The following is a 16,723-nucleotide window of genomic DNA, read 5'->3' as shown; positions in this document are numbered from 1 at the left end:
GTTAATTAATTTTCGTAGAAATGTTTTTTTCTTAAATAAGTCTAAACCACTAGACTATAAATTATTTTAAATTTTGGGGCCATAAAAATAGTCATATTAATCGGGGACCTGATGCGAATGCCTTTTTCAATACACTATAGGCACGCCTCTGCGTAGTTGTCATAGGTTGATAATGTTGCTTTCAACGATGGAATTATACTGGTTTAAATCCACAAAAATAAGTGTACCACAAAACCACTTCCTAATATCTTACCTATAATAATTGATACGAAGAGTAACCTTAAGCTCATTAAGTTAGCAAAAAAAAAACCTCAAGCTCATCTCTCCAAGAGCTGAGTCGGTAGAGCAAGAAAAGAAAATGTCCATCTTTCTCTGTTTCTCATGTGTTTTCTTGCTTCTTACGTTTGTCTCTTTGATCTGTTTCGTGAAAAAGATTAAGGAAACTAAAACATTGAATCTTCCTCCAAGTCCTCCAAGTTTTCCCATCATCGGAAACTTGCACCAACTCGCAGGACTACCTCACCGATGCTTTCATCACCTCTCCATCAAATACGGACCCGTGGTACTTCTTCATCTCGGCTCTGTTCCAACGGTTGTCATCTCCTCGAGTGAAGCAGCTGAAGAAGTTCTAAGGATCCATGACCTTGGATGCTGCAACAGACCACAAAGACATCAGCTTCGCGCAGTACGGTGAGTACTGGCGAGAGATACGAAAGCTCGCTGTTATCGAGCTATTCAGCCTTAAGAAGGTTCATTCATTCAAGAACATCAGAGAGGAAGAGATTGGATTCATGGTGAAAAAGGTTTCACAATTATCTTTGGAACACACTCCTGTTGATCTAAGCAAAACATTTTTCTCCTTAACCGCAAGCATCATTTGTAGAGTAGCCTTAGGACAGAACTTCAACGAGAGTGGGTTTGTGATTGAACAAGATAGAATTGAAGAGCTTGTACGTGATGCATTGGTAGCCCTTGGTACTATCACTTGCTCTGATTTGTTCCCAAGTGGACTTGGGAGATTCTTGGATTGGTTGTCTGGAGGACACAAGAGTATAAACAAAATGGTTGAAGAGCTTGATGCCTTTTACCAGCATGTGATTGATGACCACTTGAAGCCTGAAGCAGCAGGAAAGAAAGTTGTGGATTCTCAGGCAGATATTGTTGCACTCTTGTTGGATATGATGGAGAAACAAGGGAAGAAAGATTATTTCCAGCTCAACATTAGTAATATCAAAGGAGTCCTCATGGTAAAGAATCTCAAATCTTGCTTCATGTTATACTATACTAGTTCTTTAAAATAGATATAATATATTTTCACACATATTAACAAAACACATTAAATCTTTATCACAAAACATCAGGTTTTGCTTCTATCAGTTTAGTTTCCAATATTTTTAAACCAATAATAGGTCAACAAATTCAATTAGTTTCTTAAAGTTTACAGTTTCTTATAAAATTGTTATTAAACATATAAAAAATTACTGTGAAATAATTTTTTTTTCTTCAAAAACTTCTATGCAAGTGCGTATAACTTAGATCCATGTAAATTTTGGGTTGTAGTAGGATGGATTTTAAAACCAACTACTATGACCAGACAATATACTACAACTATTAGGTCTTGATCATTCAGTTGCGTTTGATTTTACGTGACCTTTACGTTACCAAAAACAAAAAGATCACATACAAATGCAAACACTGACTTGATTTCCAAACCTTATGCTTGTACGTGTTTATGAATTTGTGTATTTGTCAGGACATATTTCTTGCAGGGGTAGATACAGGAGCTACAACCATGATATGGGCCATGACAGAACTCGTTAGAAACCCTAGAGTGATGAGAAAGGCACAAGAAGAGATCCCAACCACCCTAGGGCTCAACAAGGAGAGGATCACTGAAGAAGACGTTGAAAAAGTTGGTTACTTGAAGCTCATAATCAAGGAAACGTTTAGGTTACACCCATCAGTTCCATTATTACTCCCCAGAGAAACAATGTCTCACGTCAAGATCAACGGCTACGATATACCTCGGAAAACACAAATCCATCTCAACGTATGGGCGATCGGACGCGACCCCAAGCGTTGGACCGATCCTGAAGAGTTCATCCCTGAACGGTTTGCTAACAGTTCTGTAGATTTCAGAGGACAACACTTTGATCTGTTGCCGTTTGGTTCTGGAAGGAGGAGTTGTCCTGGAATGCCAATGGCGGTTGCTTCCGTAGAATTAGGACTGTTGAGTTTGCTTTACTTCTTTGATTGGGCATTGCCTGAAGGGATGGTTAGTGAAGAAGACATTGATATGGAAGAAGCTGGTAATCTTACCATTGTCAAGAAACAGCCTCTTCTACTTGTGCCTGTTCGACACCATTGACGAGCAAAGAGCTGTCACAAAAGCTAAGACGTTCTGTATATTCTTGCGTTGTATGAGAAATAAGTGTATGGACAACTTAATAAGATCCAATATGTATCAAGAATTAATGTATGAACAATGTTCAAGAAACCACTAGACTAGACGGTAATGGCGATTTGTAGAGGTATAGAGAGTTGGCGACTAAGCGGATTATTCGGTCCTTAGACGGAGCAAATTCTTGACTTATTTTATATATATTTTATACTTATATTCCTTTAAAATTTTAAAATTTTAATTATAAAATTATTTGATGAATTATCAAATTAGATATACAAAATAAATTAGACAAATTTGTAAACTATTATTAACATTATTATTTAATTTAATAGATTTAGACTAATTTACATCGGTTTAAATAGATTTAAAATGGTTTAAACTGATTTGAATCATAGAAACCGGATTTGAAAAAACCACCGATTTGCGGCCTAGATATTATCTAGAATGTAATATTATCAAGAAATTGGTTTATTGGCTCTAAAATTGGTTCGGTGATGCTGATCAGAAAAATTATAACAGTCAAAAACGTAGCAAAACAACTAAGAAAACAAACATGCTGATCTTCTGGTTATAACATCGAATAGAATAAAATGAACTAAAGGGACTTTGATCAGTGACTAAAAAACTATACCTGATTGACAGTATTTATAAACGTATAAAAGAGTACATCTGCTTCTCCACTGAAGAAGAGCAGACACAATATGATCACAACAAAACATGGCATTCAACCAGACAACAGTGGAAGTAGTGCGTCTCAGGTCAACATCATTCTTGAATCTTGAGTTTCTCACTAGGCGGTGTTCCTTTAAAACTTCCATATCTCATAGGCTTAGGTATGTAAAGAGAGCTGAGCATCCAAAGCCACCACTGTGTATCTCACATACTTGCTCGAACTCGCATCTTTCTCAACCAACGGCCCATAGTTCTGCATATAGCTTCCTGTAAACCGGCACAACAGCCTGAACAATCTGTTGACAAACTCTATCTCTCAAATCTTTTTCCGGCACAGCCCATGTAGATTGCTTCTTATACATCTCACCAAACCTGTTACACTCTTACCTTTCTTTGAATTTGGTTATTAAAATTTCAGTGGTCGTCTTCATGTCAGGTTGCTGTGAACACCACGATTCAGAACGAAAGAGAGTTCCTCGACCACATAATCAAATCCACATACATGAAGTGTCTAAGTTCAGATTCTTATTTTCTTCCCATTATATAGACCGAAACTCTTGTTACTAATTGATTCTTCTCTCTGTTTGCAGATCTGCAATAGAAAAAGAATGCGGGTTCCTATCAGCAAATTTATATGCAAAAAGTGTGTTTGGTGAAGATGCTCTTGTGAATGTGAGTATCGAGAAGCAAACTGATGGGGCATTGAGTGGCTACATAAGGTAAGGAGCTATAACCGTTACCCACTTCTTTCTTTGGTTAACATAACCTATAACTCTACCAAAACTTTTTATTGTATTAAATAAACCCAATATCTCCCTGTAAATAACACTAACATCACAATTGAGCTGCCACATTCTTACATTCACTAAGTTTCATATACTCTGATAAATATCCAAAGATCAAACCATGGCAACAAACGCATGCAAATTCCTTTGCCTCATTCTCCTCTTTGCCTTCGTCGCCCAAGGTATAGTGTTATCTATATATACATTTATATGGAACAAAATGTTAAAATCTTCACACATTATTATATATATCAGATCTAATTCGTTTAAAGTTTTAACGTAACAGCACGTAATATGTATTCTATAACTAATTTTCTTTCATAATTTTTTTGCCCTTGGAAAATTTAGGATTTGGATGTTCTAGATCCTTTAGTGATATTAGTGATATATCACTGAAACAATCAAAAACCGAAAAATGATCAAGAACACACCAGAGTGGGAAGTGATATTGACGAACCTTTGTTCCTGCACAGGAACTGACGTAGTGTTGTCATGTGTTGGTTTCAAATCGCTCACACCCATAGACCGTTCACAAATATCGGTATCCGATAACGAGTGTTCGCTCATCAACAATCTATACGGCGAAACTGACTTTGTTTTCAAATACGTATGGACCAAGGAATTCAATATCAAGATCAAGTCGCGCGAAGTAGCTTGGTCTTAAATTTTCTGCCCTTGGTTTAATTTGGTCTTTGTTCAAGTTTGTTTAGTTACTTGAGCTGATGAGCATGTGAAGCTGATGATCATTATTACATATATATTGTCTGGATCATTAGTAAGATTTAGGCTAATAAAGATACTCGTTTTATTTGTAGTGTTTTGTCGTTACATTTCTCTAAGCCGTACTTTCATCGAAGTCCTTCAAAAACAATACTCCTTTCAGCTGCAGTGTTTGACCACACTTTCATCTAACACGTTCGGATTTCGGTTTAATTTCGGTTCAGATATTTCCATTTTTATTTTTTCATTCTAAAGATATTAGATTTCTCGGTTATTTACAAAAAAATTCAGTTTAATTTCGGTCAGTTATTTCGTTAATTAGACCCGTCAGCTCCAGGGTCATTTTCAACAAGGTTATTAGGTTTCTTGCGTTTCAAGCAAAATGACTTTTCTTTTTCCCAATATATTGATGTGCGCATCTTTTTGTGAAACCTTTCGAGTTGCATACATAAATGTTATTAAAGTAACCGACGTCACCAGAGCTAACACGACTGAACATTTTAGAGTTGGTGGAAAAGTGTCTGATATTCCTGTTGTTTCATTGGGTGCTTTAAAGGGACCACTAGCTATTGTTACAAAATGTTTCCACACGAACCAAGCCTGCAATTAATTATGTGTTTGTTTATAATTGTATCACGGATTGTTTCCAAGCTGTAAAGATGGTTTCAAAATCAAATGAATGGCCAGCATTTCAAAGCTATCTAAAAGACATTATGCTTCTGAGAAGAAACTTCACTAACTCAAGCATCATTCATGTACCTAGGACAGAAAACACAAAAACGGATCGATTGGTACGCAGTGTTCGAATTCAGTCGTTTTTCGTCATACACATTGATGCAGAATTGCCGCCTTGGTTTACAGAATCTACATGAATCTGTAAATGTTTGCTGTAAAAAAAAAAATATATATATATATATATATATATATATATATATATATATTGTATTTGATTTAATCAATAGCCATTGACTCATTGTAATATTAAATATATTTAAATTTGATTTAAAGTTAAAACTGGTATTATTATAAAACGTTTACATTAAAATTCTAACATTAAAATTTTATAATAAAAATGTCAAAATATTTTTTTTATAAAACAGAGGGAATAGCATATTTAAAATTTTGAGATGAATGAGTTTGTTTCTTCTTTCTAATTCTATCTTATTTTCATGCACAATATCTTAAATTCTAATAAATTAATTAGACTCTACGGTCAAATAATCTGCTTCAAAATTTAACAAATTAGGCATAAGAACAAAAATAATAATAGCAGTTGAATAACTGTTACCCTGCTCTTTTGTAAACCATGTTGGTTGCAACTTGCTAGCTATATCAAAGAACACATCCTTTGTGAAAAGATTTTTTTATTTAAATAATTTAACATTCTTTCAGAACAAAAAAACTGTTACCCACTTCTTTCTTTGGTCAACATTACTTATAATTATACCAAAATTTCTTCTAGATATTATTTAGCAAGTATTTTTTTTTAAAAAAAAATTGATTGAATCTCCATTGTATTCATTCTCAATAAAAACATGACTTACTAATAAACATGATATTTTTTAAAACTAATTATGACATAGATATATATTTATGTAATTTTGTATTTTATGATAAGATTTTTGAAATATGCTAATAACTAATAGATTGTAATTAAATCAATATAATAAAATATAACACTAAAATGTAATAATGGAAATATAAAAATATTTAATTACACTAGATAATTTGTTGCCAAATTATAGTTTTAAATATATACATATTTTTCATTAAAGGTAAATATAGCATAATCAAAATTAATTATTGTAAATTAATTTTACTAAATTTAGTCAAATCAAAGTCAAAACAAAAAATATTGTTACATAAATGGTAAATTATAATTTTTAATCATAAAAGATATTTTATTCTATAAAATAAACCCAATACATCCCTATAAATAACACTAACATCACAACTTATCAGCCACATTCTCATATTTACTAAGTTATATATATTCTCTGATAAATATCCAAACATCAAACCATGAAAACAAATGCATGCAAATTCCTTTGCCTCATTCTCCTCTTTGCTTTCGTCTCCCAAGGTATAGTTATATAATACATTTATATAGAACACAATGTTACAATCGTCAGACATTATTATATATAACAGATCCAATTTGTTTAAAGCTTACACCGTGTATTCTATAACTAATTTTCTTTCATAATTATTTTGCCCTTGAAAATTTTAGGATTTGGGTGTTATGGACCCGGAACCTTTGAGGATATATATCTGAAGCAATCCAAAACCGGAAAAATGATCAAGAATATACCAGAATGGGAAGTGAGAGTGACGAACCCTTGCACCTGCACAGGCACTCGCATAGTGTTGACATGTGTCGGTTTTAAATCGCTCACGCCCATCGACCATTCACAGATATCGATATCCGGTAACGAGTGTAAGATAACCAATAATCTATATGGTCATACTGATTTCGTTTTCAAATACGTATGGACCAAGAAGTTTGATATCCAAATGGAGTCGGGCGGAATCACTTGCTCTTAAATTTTCTGCCCTCGCATTAATTTGGTATTTGTTCATGTGTTGTTAGTTGATGAACATGTAAAACTGATGATCATTATTACACACACATATATATAGACTAATAAAGATGTACTCGTTTTATTATTGAGTTTTATGTCATTTTATTAGTAGTATTACACTATTACTGTTCACATTTTGGTGACCAAACAATTGTAGTGTTTATCGTTTTATTTCTCTAAGCCACACTTTCATCTAGGCCGTTAAAAAAACAGTACTCATTGCAACTGCATTATTCGACCACGCTTTCATGATCATCTGACTATCTAAGAAATGATCAACATACGTAGTTTAATTTCTCCATGAATGACAGTACAAATAAAGACAGTAACCACGTAATGAGTAAAGAGATATACACCTTCCGCTACCTTAAATGTCATAAATGGAATTGAAGATGTGTTGACCAGCCATGAGCCATTTACAAGCAGTCAACAAGTAATAATATACATTGCCAACGGGTATATAAATACTCCATTCGTTTCGTAAGAAAATATCTTTTGATTAAAAGTATAAGAATTAGGAAATTTATTTTGTAATTTTGTTTTTAATAATATTACTTTAAATCGAGTTAACCAATATTTATGCAGTAACATACTCCCTCTGTTTCATTAAGATAGAAATTTTAGAGAAAAATTTTGTTTAACAAAAATAGTTTTTTTTTTATGTTTTCTATACAAAAATTACAAATTTTAATAAAATTAATTGAATTTATTGAAAAACTATTGGTTAAAAAGCATTGGAATTTGATAATTTAAAAAACGATGCATGATTAATGTGTTTTCTTAATATGTGTGAAAACACCAGTACATTCATCTTTAAGAAAGGAGAGAATATTATTAGTCAATCAATTTTCAATAAAGTTAAAATTATCTTTAAAATATTAATTTTATATTTGGAAACAACAAATTTTCTCTCAAATACTCTTTCCGTTTCAAATTAGTTGTCGTTCTAGAGTTTTGCACACAAATTAAGAAACTAGTTAAATGCTCAAATTTACCCTTGTTTAATCATTATAATTATATAACATTTATTGTTTATCTTTGTTTAATTAGGGATAAATAGAGAAATTAGTAGAAAATTGCATTGAAATCATAAAACAGTATTTATTTTTTAACAAAATTTTATGTTATAACGATAATTAATTTGAAACGAAGAGATCGGAGTATCTTGTATATATTACAGAATCGATGGAGTATATTTAGTTACAAGATTGTCGTTTATTTGTTAATTGTGTTTATATAATATAATATCGTTCCAAAAAAAAAGTTTATAGATTCTAATGAATTCAAGAATTGTAACTCTATCTAATCTATTAAAAGAGAAGTACACATTGAAACAAACCCTTAAACTTGCACAATATTTACAGCTTAGTGCCATTGAAATAATTAAATGAACCTACTTTTAAGTCATCTTTGTCTTTTCCAGAACTAATGAAGTAATAATTACTCCTAATTTTATGCTTTCCATGTTTTTTTAAAAATTAATAAAACATTTCCTAAATTAAATTCACAATCAATTAAATATAAATCTTTTAACTTATCTATATAATATTAATATTATAAACATTCATAAATATCAATAATATACACAAAATATTTATGTAACAAGATAAATTACATTTTTGTCTCATTCTCTCCCACAATTCACGTTACTCTTCTTATTTTTTGAACAAATTCTTCTTCTTACCTATATAAATATATTACATGCACCATTATAATTATTTACAAACTTAACATGTATATAAAATAATTTATTAGACATTTTCATAAAATTTTGATCCACAAAAAAAACAAAATAAAACATTTGAATAGATGCAAGGATCATATTCTAAAAATGGTGGTAATACAATTGACGGTTTACAAGATAATAAAATTTAAAAATATAAACTATGAAATTATTATGCTTATAAATTTTATTAAATAATTATTTAACACATGTAAAATTTTAAAATACATATTATCACTTAGATAAAATAAATATTTATTTACAAAAATAAAATCAAACATCTGCAAGGTCGTGGTTTAAATGTACACAAATTTAAACTCATTTATAATTTCTTATCGTTACATCAAATTTATATTTTTATTTTATTTTCAATCTTAATTTGTATATGTTCAAAATTTCATAGAATTTTAACGATCATTTTATTTTCTTACAAATATTATAACTAATGTTTCATTTATAAATAGCATACTAATTCATAGTTGTCTATTTTTATACTTTTTATTAAAAAAATTGTTAGCTATATATCTTAGACATGGATATTATTATATAAATTTTAGATTTTTTATATAATACCTAATATCGGTGATACGTTTTACGCTAAAATATAAAATTAAGTACAAATATAACATTTACATTTAAAAATGTGACTACATTAACAAATATATCATTAAATACAAACACAAATTAAATACTCGCGCGGTCGCGCGGGTCAAGGTCTAGTCTAATCTATTAAAAGAGAAGTACACATTGAAACTAACCCTTAAACTTGCACAATATTTACAGCTTAGTGCCATTGAAATAATTAAATGAACCTACTTTTAAGTAATCTTTGTCTTTTCCAGAACTAATGAAGTAATAATTACTCCTAATTTTATGCTTTCCATGTTTTTTTAAAAATTAATAAAACATTTCCTAAATTAAATTCACAATCAATTAAATATAAATCTTTTAACTTATCTATATAATATTAATATTATAAACATTCATAAATATCAATAATATACACAAAATATTTATGTAACAAGATAAATTACATTTTTGTCTCATTCTCTCCCACAATTCACGTTACTCTTCTTATTTTTTGAACAAATTCTTCTTCTTACCTATATAAATATATTACATGCACCATTATAATTATTTACAAACTTAACATGTATATAAAATAATTTATTAGACATTTTCATAAAATTTTGATCCACAAAAAAAACAAAATAAAACATTTGAATAGATGCAAGGATCATATTCTAAAAATGGTGGTAATACAATTGACGGTTTACAAGATAATAAAATTTAAAAATATAAACTATGAAATTATTATGCTTATAAATTTTATTAAATAATTATTTAACACATGTAAAATTTTAAAATACATATTATCACTTAGATAAAATAAATATTTATTTACAAAAATAAAATCAAACATCTGCAAGGTCGTGGTTTAAATGTACACAAATTTAAACTCATTTATAATTTCTTATCGTTACATCAAATTTATATTTTTATTTTATTTTCAATCTTAATTTGTATATGTTCAAAATTTCATAGAATTTTAACGATCATTTTATTTTCTTACAAATATTATAACTAATGTTTCATTTATAAATAGCATACTAATTCATAGTTGTCTATTTTTATACTTTTTATTAAAAAAATTGTTAGCTATATATCTTAGACATGGATATTATTATATAAATTTTAGATTTTTTATATAATACCTAATATCGGTGATACGTTTTACGCTAAAATATAAAATTAAGTACAAATATAACATTTACATTTAAAAATGTGACTACATTAACAAATATATCATTAAATACAAACACAAATTATATACTCGCGCGGTCGCGCGGGTCAAGGTCTAGTATCTAATCTATTAAAAGAGAAGTACACATTGAAACTAACCCTTAAACTTGCACAATATTTACAGCTTAGTGCCTTTGAAATAATTAAATGAACCTACTTTTAAGTAATCTTTGTCTTTTCCAGAACTAATGAAGTAATAATTACTCCTAATTTTATGCTTTCCATGTTTTTTTAAAAATTAATAAAACATTTCCTAAATTAAATTCACAATCAATTAAATATAAATCTTTTAACTTATCTATATAATATTAATATTATAAACATTCATAAATATCAATAATATACACAAAATATTTATGTAACAAGATAAATTACATTTTTGTCTCATTCTCTCCCACAATTCACGTTACTCTTCTTATTTTTTGAACAAATTCTTCTTCTTACCTATATAAATATATTACATGCACCATTATAATTATTTACAAACTTAACATGTATATAAAATAATTTATTAGACATTTTCATAAAATTTTGATCCACAAAAAAAACAAAATAAAACATTTGAATAGATGCAAGGATCATATTCTAAAAATGGTGGTAATACAATTGACGGTTTACAAGATAATAAAATTTAAAAATATAAACTATGAAATTATTATGCTTATAAATTTTATTAAATAATTATTTAACACATGTAAAATTTTAAAATACATATTATCACTTAGATAAAATAAATATTTATTTACAAAAATAAAATCAAACATCTGCAAGGTCGTGGTTTAAATGTACACAAATTTAAACTCATTTATAATTTCTTATCGTTACATCAAATTTATATTTTTATTTTATTTTCAATCTTAATTTGTATATGTTCAAAATTTCATAGAATTTTAACGATCATTTTATTTTCTTACAAATATTATAACTAATGTTTCATTTATAAATAGCATACTAATTCATAGTTGTCTATTTTTATACTTTTTATTAAAAAAATTGTTAGCTATATATCTTAGACATGGATATTATTATATAAATTTTAGATTTTTTATATAATACCTAATATCGGTGATACGTTTTACGCTAAAATATAAAATTAAGTACAAATATAACATTTACATTTAAAAATGTGACTACATTAACAAATATATCATTAAATACAAACACAAATTAAATACTCGCGCGGTCGCGCGGGTCAAGGTCTAGTTGGTCATTAATTACGGAAGCAAGAGACTTCACGTTAACATATGCAATGGCTATATAAACTTGACAGATTCTTTTTTCACTCTGACACTCTCCATCTCTTAAAAACAAAAATCACAATAACAATGGCATTTGCTCTTAAGTATTTTCTTATGTTTCTACTTCTGTCTATGGTTACTCAAGGTAATGTAATCGAATCTCTAAAGGCTTTTTGCATATATCTCAGAAATTTCATGCGTTTAGGGCATATATCTAAACTTAATATCCAGTCATCATCATGGGATGCTTAATCCGTTTTTTTTTTTTCGTTTGATGCTTCTGTTCTTTGGATTATATTATATGAAATATATGATCTGAAATGAGATTTCAAATATTTAAGATATTGTTTCATATGTTTAGGATGTCTTTCTCTCTTATATATATGTTACAAGTATATCCATGTCTCTATTCTTTTTCATATACATAGAGTTACAAAAATGATAAAAAAGGACAAATAACCCACACAGGACAATGCCGCTGCGCTTTCAGTGACCTCCAGATCGGCGCGGTGAGGACGGGGAGACAAGTTGCCGGACAACCGGAGTGGAAAGTGACGGTGGTCAACACGTGTAACTGTCCTCAGAAGCAGGTGACTCTCTCATGCGGAGGGTTTGCTCCTGTGAATCCTGTCAAGCCATGGCTACTTCGCCCACAAGGAAGGACGTGTCTTCTGATTAATGGAGAAGTTATGCCAGCTGGAGCCACAGCTGAGTTCGCTTATGCCGGCCAGCCTTACATCTTCAGACCCGTCAGCTCCAGAGTCAAAATAAGTTGCATGAATTAATTTCTTTTGCTATTACAACTTTCTGATTCATGTCTGTGAACAAGGTTATAAGGTTTCTTGCGTCTCAAGCAATATGACTTTTCTTTTTGCCAAGATATTGATGTGCGCATCCTTATTTGTGAAACTTCGAGTTACAGACAGAAAAGGTTAAGCATTTCACAGAGAAACAAAGTATTATATCATTTCCTCTCCAATTCATCATCTTCATCTCTGCCTGACGTGCGAATGCGATATTTGTTGTGTCTCATGGTGACAACCAACACGTAGCTCGTTTTGGTTTTTGCTATTAAAGTGACAGATGTTACCAGAGCTGTTGGGTATAAAAGGTCCAAAACGAAGAAAAATACTTATTAGGCCAGCAGAAACATAGGCCTTCATTTAGGCCCACATATTATAATGACCAACTGATTTTCAAACGTAGCATTATACACAACACAAACTCTTGGTCAACCTTAATGGTAGCATAAAATCGTCAAAATATAAATCTAGTTACACAAATAATTTAAATCACGTAAAATAGTTAAAACTTAAAAGTCCTAAATACTCCCTCCGTTTTTTAATATAAGTCGTTGTAGAAAAATTTTTTTGTTCCAAATTATAGGTCGTTTTCGGTTTTCTATGTAAAATTTATTAGTAATTAATGTTGTATGACCAATGGTAATATATCTTTTATTTTTCTATTGGTTGAATTGTGGTTAAGTAAATAATTAATGATGTTTTTGTTTAGAAAATATAAGAAATTAATGGTTTTCTTAATCTACGTGCATAATTGTAAAACGACTTATATAAAAAACGGAGGGAATAGTATTTCTTCTATTTCATATTAAGTGTTACTTTAATCATTTTAGAATTCAAATGCAACTTTCAGCTTAAAATTAATTGTAAATGCATTGATTTTATAAATAATACTATTGGTTGAATACGTTTAATTAATAAAAAAATTAATACATTTCAATCATTTTATTAATCAGTATGAAAAATGTCAAAATGACATTCTTTATGAAACGGAAGGAATATTATCATATAATAGAAAACCAAATTTAAATTTACACCAAAAAAATTGATAGTCACAACGTTCCGGTATGGTCCTCTGTATCTCCATGCTCGGACCGACACAAACCAATAAGAAAACGTGCACGTGGGACGGTGGAAGAGTCTGAACTCTGAACATTGCCAGTCCTACATGTTACGACTTACGATGAATTTGCATTGATTTAAATCCACAAAAGTATACTATCAACCACAAAAACCAACTTGATTTGGAAAGTTAACGTTACCACTTATCTGCATGCAATAATTCATACAAAGACAAAGGTTAAGCCCATCTCTCCAAGAAACAAAGTCCTAGAAGAAAAATAAGCAAGAGCAGAAAAATGGATACCATTCAAACATAACCCAAGAACATAAACAAACTAGTTTTATAGCCACAATCTTCCGGTTTGTCCTTTTTCTCTGCTCGAGCTTGCGAAAAGACAAACAAAACCAGCTAAAACTCTTGCACGTGGAATACTCTCAACGATGGTGTTACATTTGTTTAAATCTACAAAACGTTGTGAGCCACAAAAAACACTTGTTTTTGAACGTCAACGTCATCAACTTTCTAGTATCTTCTTACCTATAAATAATTGATACAAAAACAAAGCTTAAGCTTAACTCTCCAAGAAAGAAAAAAATGTCTATCTTTCTCTGTTTCTCATGGGTTTTCTTGCTTCTCACGTTTGTCTCGTTAATCTCTTTCGTGAGAAAGATTAAAGAAAACAAAACATTTTATCTTCCTCCGAGTCCTCCAACGCTTCCCATCATCGGAAACTTGCACCAACTCTCAGGACTACCTCACCGTTGCTTTCACCACCTCTCCATCAAATACGGACCCGTGGTACTTCTTCATCTCGGCTTCGTTCCAACCGTTGTCATCTCCTCGAGTGAAGCAGCCGAAGAAGTCCTTAGAACCAATGACCTTGGATGCTGCAGCAGACCAAAGACTGTCGCCACGGGGAAACTCTCGTACGGTTTCAAAGACATCAGCTTCGCGCAGTACGGGGAGTACTGGCGAGAGATGCGAAAGCTCGCTGTCGTCGAGCTATTCAGCCTCAAGAAGGTTCATTCATTCAAGAACATCAGAGAGGAAGAGGTTGGATTCATGGTTAAAAAGGTTTCAGAATCTTCTTTAAAACAATCTCCTGTTGATCTAAACAAAACCTTTTTCTCTTTAACCGCAAGCATCATTTGTAGAGTGGCTTTAGGACAGAACTTCAACGAGAGTGGGTTTGTGATTGAACAAGATAGAATCGAAGAGCTTGTACGTGATGCATTGGTTGCTCTTGGTAGTTTCACTTGCTCTGATGTTTTCCCTGGTGGACTTGGGAGATTGTTAGATTGGTTGTTTGGTGGACACAAGAGGATAAACAAAGTGTTTGAAGAGCTTGATGCCTTTTACCAGCATGTGATTGATGACCACTTGAAGCCTGAAGCAGCAGGGAAGAAAGCTATTGACTCTACGGCAGATATTGTTGCACTCTTGTTGGATATGATGGAGAAACAAGGGAAGAAAGATTATTTCAAGCTCAACATTAGTAATATCAAGGGAGTCCTCATGGTAAAGAATCTCAAATCTTGCTTCATGTTTATATTATACTCTCTTAGTTTCCAAAAAAAATGATTTTCTAAAACTCATTTCACACATATTATAAATATAAATATAATGAATGTTTGTAATTAAATCTAACTATTTTTATTATACACTTTCTAAATAACTAACTAACCACTGATATTTAATTAAATCAAAATTTTCAGTTAATTTTTTTTAAAGTATGGACCTTATTAACATCAATTAGTTTAAAAGATTTATTTTGTGGAACAAAAAAAAATAAAATTAGAAAAAAATTATCTTTTAGAAAGGGAAGGAGTATAACTAGGAATCTATGTACAATCTCTATGTGAATGTTGAGTAGTAGTAAGCTGGATTTTAAAACCAATTACTCGGACCAGACCACTATACTACAACTATATATGTTTCGATCATTTGTTTGTGTTTGATTTTGCGTGACTTTCAAGTTACCAAAAACAAAAAAGTTCACATACAAATGCAAACACTGACTTGATTTCCAAACCTTATGCTTATATGTGTTTTTATGTGTTTTGTCAGAACATATTTCTTGCAGGGATAGATACAGGAGCTATAACCATGATATGGGCCATGACCGAACTCGTTAGAAACCCTAAAGTGATGAGAAGGGCACAAGAAGAAATACGAACCACCCTAGGGCTCAACAAGGAGAAGATCACTGAAGAAGACGTTGAAAAAGTTGGTTACCTAAAGCTCATAATCAAGGAAACGTTTAGGCTACACCCAGCAGCTCCATTATTACTCCCCAGAGAAACAATGTCTCACGTCAAGATCAACGGCTACGATATACCTCCCAAAACACAAATCCAACTCAACGTATGGGCCATAGGACGTGACCCCAGGAGATGGACCGACCCTGGAGAGTTCATCCCTGAACGGTTTGCTAACAGTTCTGTGGATTTCAGAGGACAACACTTTGATCTATTGCCGTTTGGTTCTGGTAGGAGGAGTTGTCCTGGTATGTCTATGGCGCTTGCTTCCGTGGAGTTAGGATTGTTGAGTTTGCTTTACTTCTTTGATTGGAAGTTGCCTGAAGGGATGGTTAGTGAAGAAGACATTGATATTGAAGAAGCTGGTAATCTTACCGTTGTCAAGAAACAGCCTCTTCTACTTGTTCCTGTTCGACACCATTGATGAGCAAAGAGCTGTCACAAAAAGCTTGATTCAGCTACTGAGTTATCTTATCCGTTTGTGTGTTTTTGATCCTCATGGAAAGAGTACGAGTTTAAAAGTTAAGAATTTCAGTATATCTTGTGTTGTATAAGAAATAAATGTATGAACAACGTGATAATAATATCAATATGTATCAAGAATTAATTTATGTACACTCCCTACGTTACCTTAAAGACGTATGTTTTATAAGAAAAAAAATTGTTTTTTAAAAA

General features: G+C 31.0%; 2 protein-coding genes, 1 long non-coding RNA gene and 1 pseudogene across 4 annotated transcripts; all 4 read left to right on the top strand.

The window, feature by feature from the left end:
- Window positions 1-195: 195 nt before the first annotated feature.
- LOC106357392 (cytochrome P450 71B2-like) lies at window positions 196-16,684 on the top strand. 2 transcript variants are annotated; one of them, XM_013797068.3, is made up of 3 exons: window positions 196-662; window positions 14,689-15,308; window positions 15,858-16,684. In XM_013797068.3, the coding sequence occupies exons 1-3, from the start codon at window positions 359-361 to the stop codon at window positions 16,470-16,472; spliced, it is 1,539 nt and encodes a 512-aa protein (XP_013652522.2). In that variant the 5' UTR covers window positions 196-358; the 3' UTR covers window positions 16,473-16,684. The 2 variants fall into 2 exon arrangements, with proteins under 2 accessions (XP_013652522.2, XP_013652523.2); XM_013797069.3 differs by lacking the exon at window positions 196-662 and having other exon boundaries at window positions 14,675-14,755; window positions 14,826-15,308.
- On the top strand, window positions 2,369-5,467 carry LOC125609277 (annotated as a pseudogene).
- LOC125609281 lies at window positions 6,398-7,248 on the top strand. Its single transcript, XR_007339677.1, has 2 exons — window positions 6,398-6,664; window positions 6,812-7,248. It is a non-coding gene; the product is annotated as an uncharacterized LOC125609281 (long non-coding RNA).
- Window positions 11,996-13,248, top strand: LOC106371463. The gene is made up of 2 exons (XM_013811543.3): window positions 11,996-12,072; window positions 12,396-13,248. Exons 1-2 carry the CDS (start codon window positions 12,015-12,017, stop codon window positions 12,710-12,712), a joined length of 375 nt encoding a protein of 124 aa, XP_013666997.1. The 5' UTR covers window positions 11,996-12,014; the 3' UTR covers window positions 12,713-13,248.
- Window positions 16,685-16,723: the final 39 nt, after the last annotated feature.

Source organism: Brassica napus, chromosome A1 (assembly GCF_020379485.1).
Source record: "Brassica napus cultivar Da-Ae chromosome A1, Da-Ae, whole genome shotgun sequence".
Classification (NCBI taxonomy): domain Eukaryota; kingdom Viridiplantae; phylum Streptophyta; class Magnoliopsida; order Brassicales; family Brassicaceae; genus Brassica; species Brassica napus.
This window is presented reverse-complemented; position numbering and strand designations above follow the sequence as displayed.

Bases quoted from the DNA above. Each gene is read 5' to 3' on its own strand.
- LOC106357392 (XM_013797068.3), top strand. From the start codon at position 359: ATGTCCATCTTTCTCTGTTTCTCATGTGTTTTCTTGCTTCTTACGTTT. The intron at 663-14,688 runs CACAAAGACATC...GCTGCAGCAGAC, and splicing joins CCTTGGATGCTGCAACAGAC to CAAAGACTGTCGCCACGGGG. The intron at 15,309-15,857 runs GTAAAGAATCTC...GTGTTTTGTCAG, and splicing joins ATATCAAGGGAGTCCTCATG to AACATATTTCTTGCAGGGAT.
- LOC106371463 (XM_013811543.3), top strand. From the start codon at position 12,015: ATGGCATTTGCTCTTAAGTATTTTCTTATGTTTCTACTTCTGTCTATG. The intron at 12,073-12,395 runs GTAATGTAATCG...TAACCCACACAG, and splicing joins TCTGTCTATGGTTACTCAAG to GACAATGCCGCTGCGCTTTC.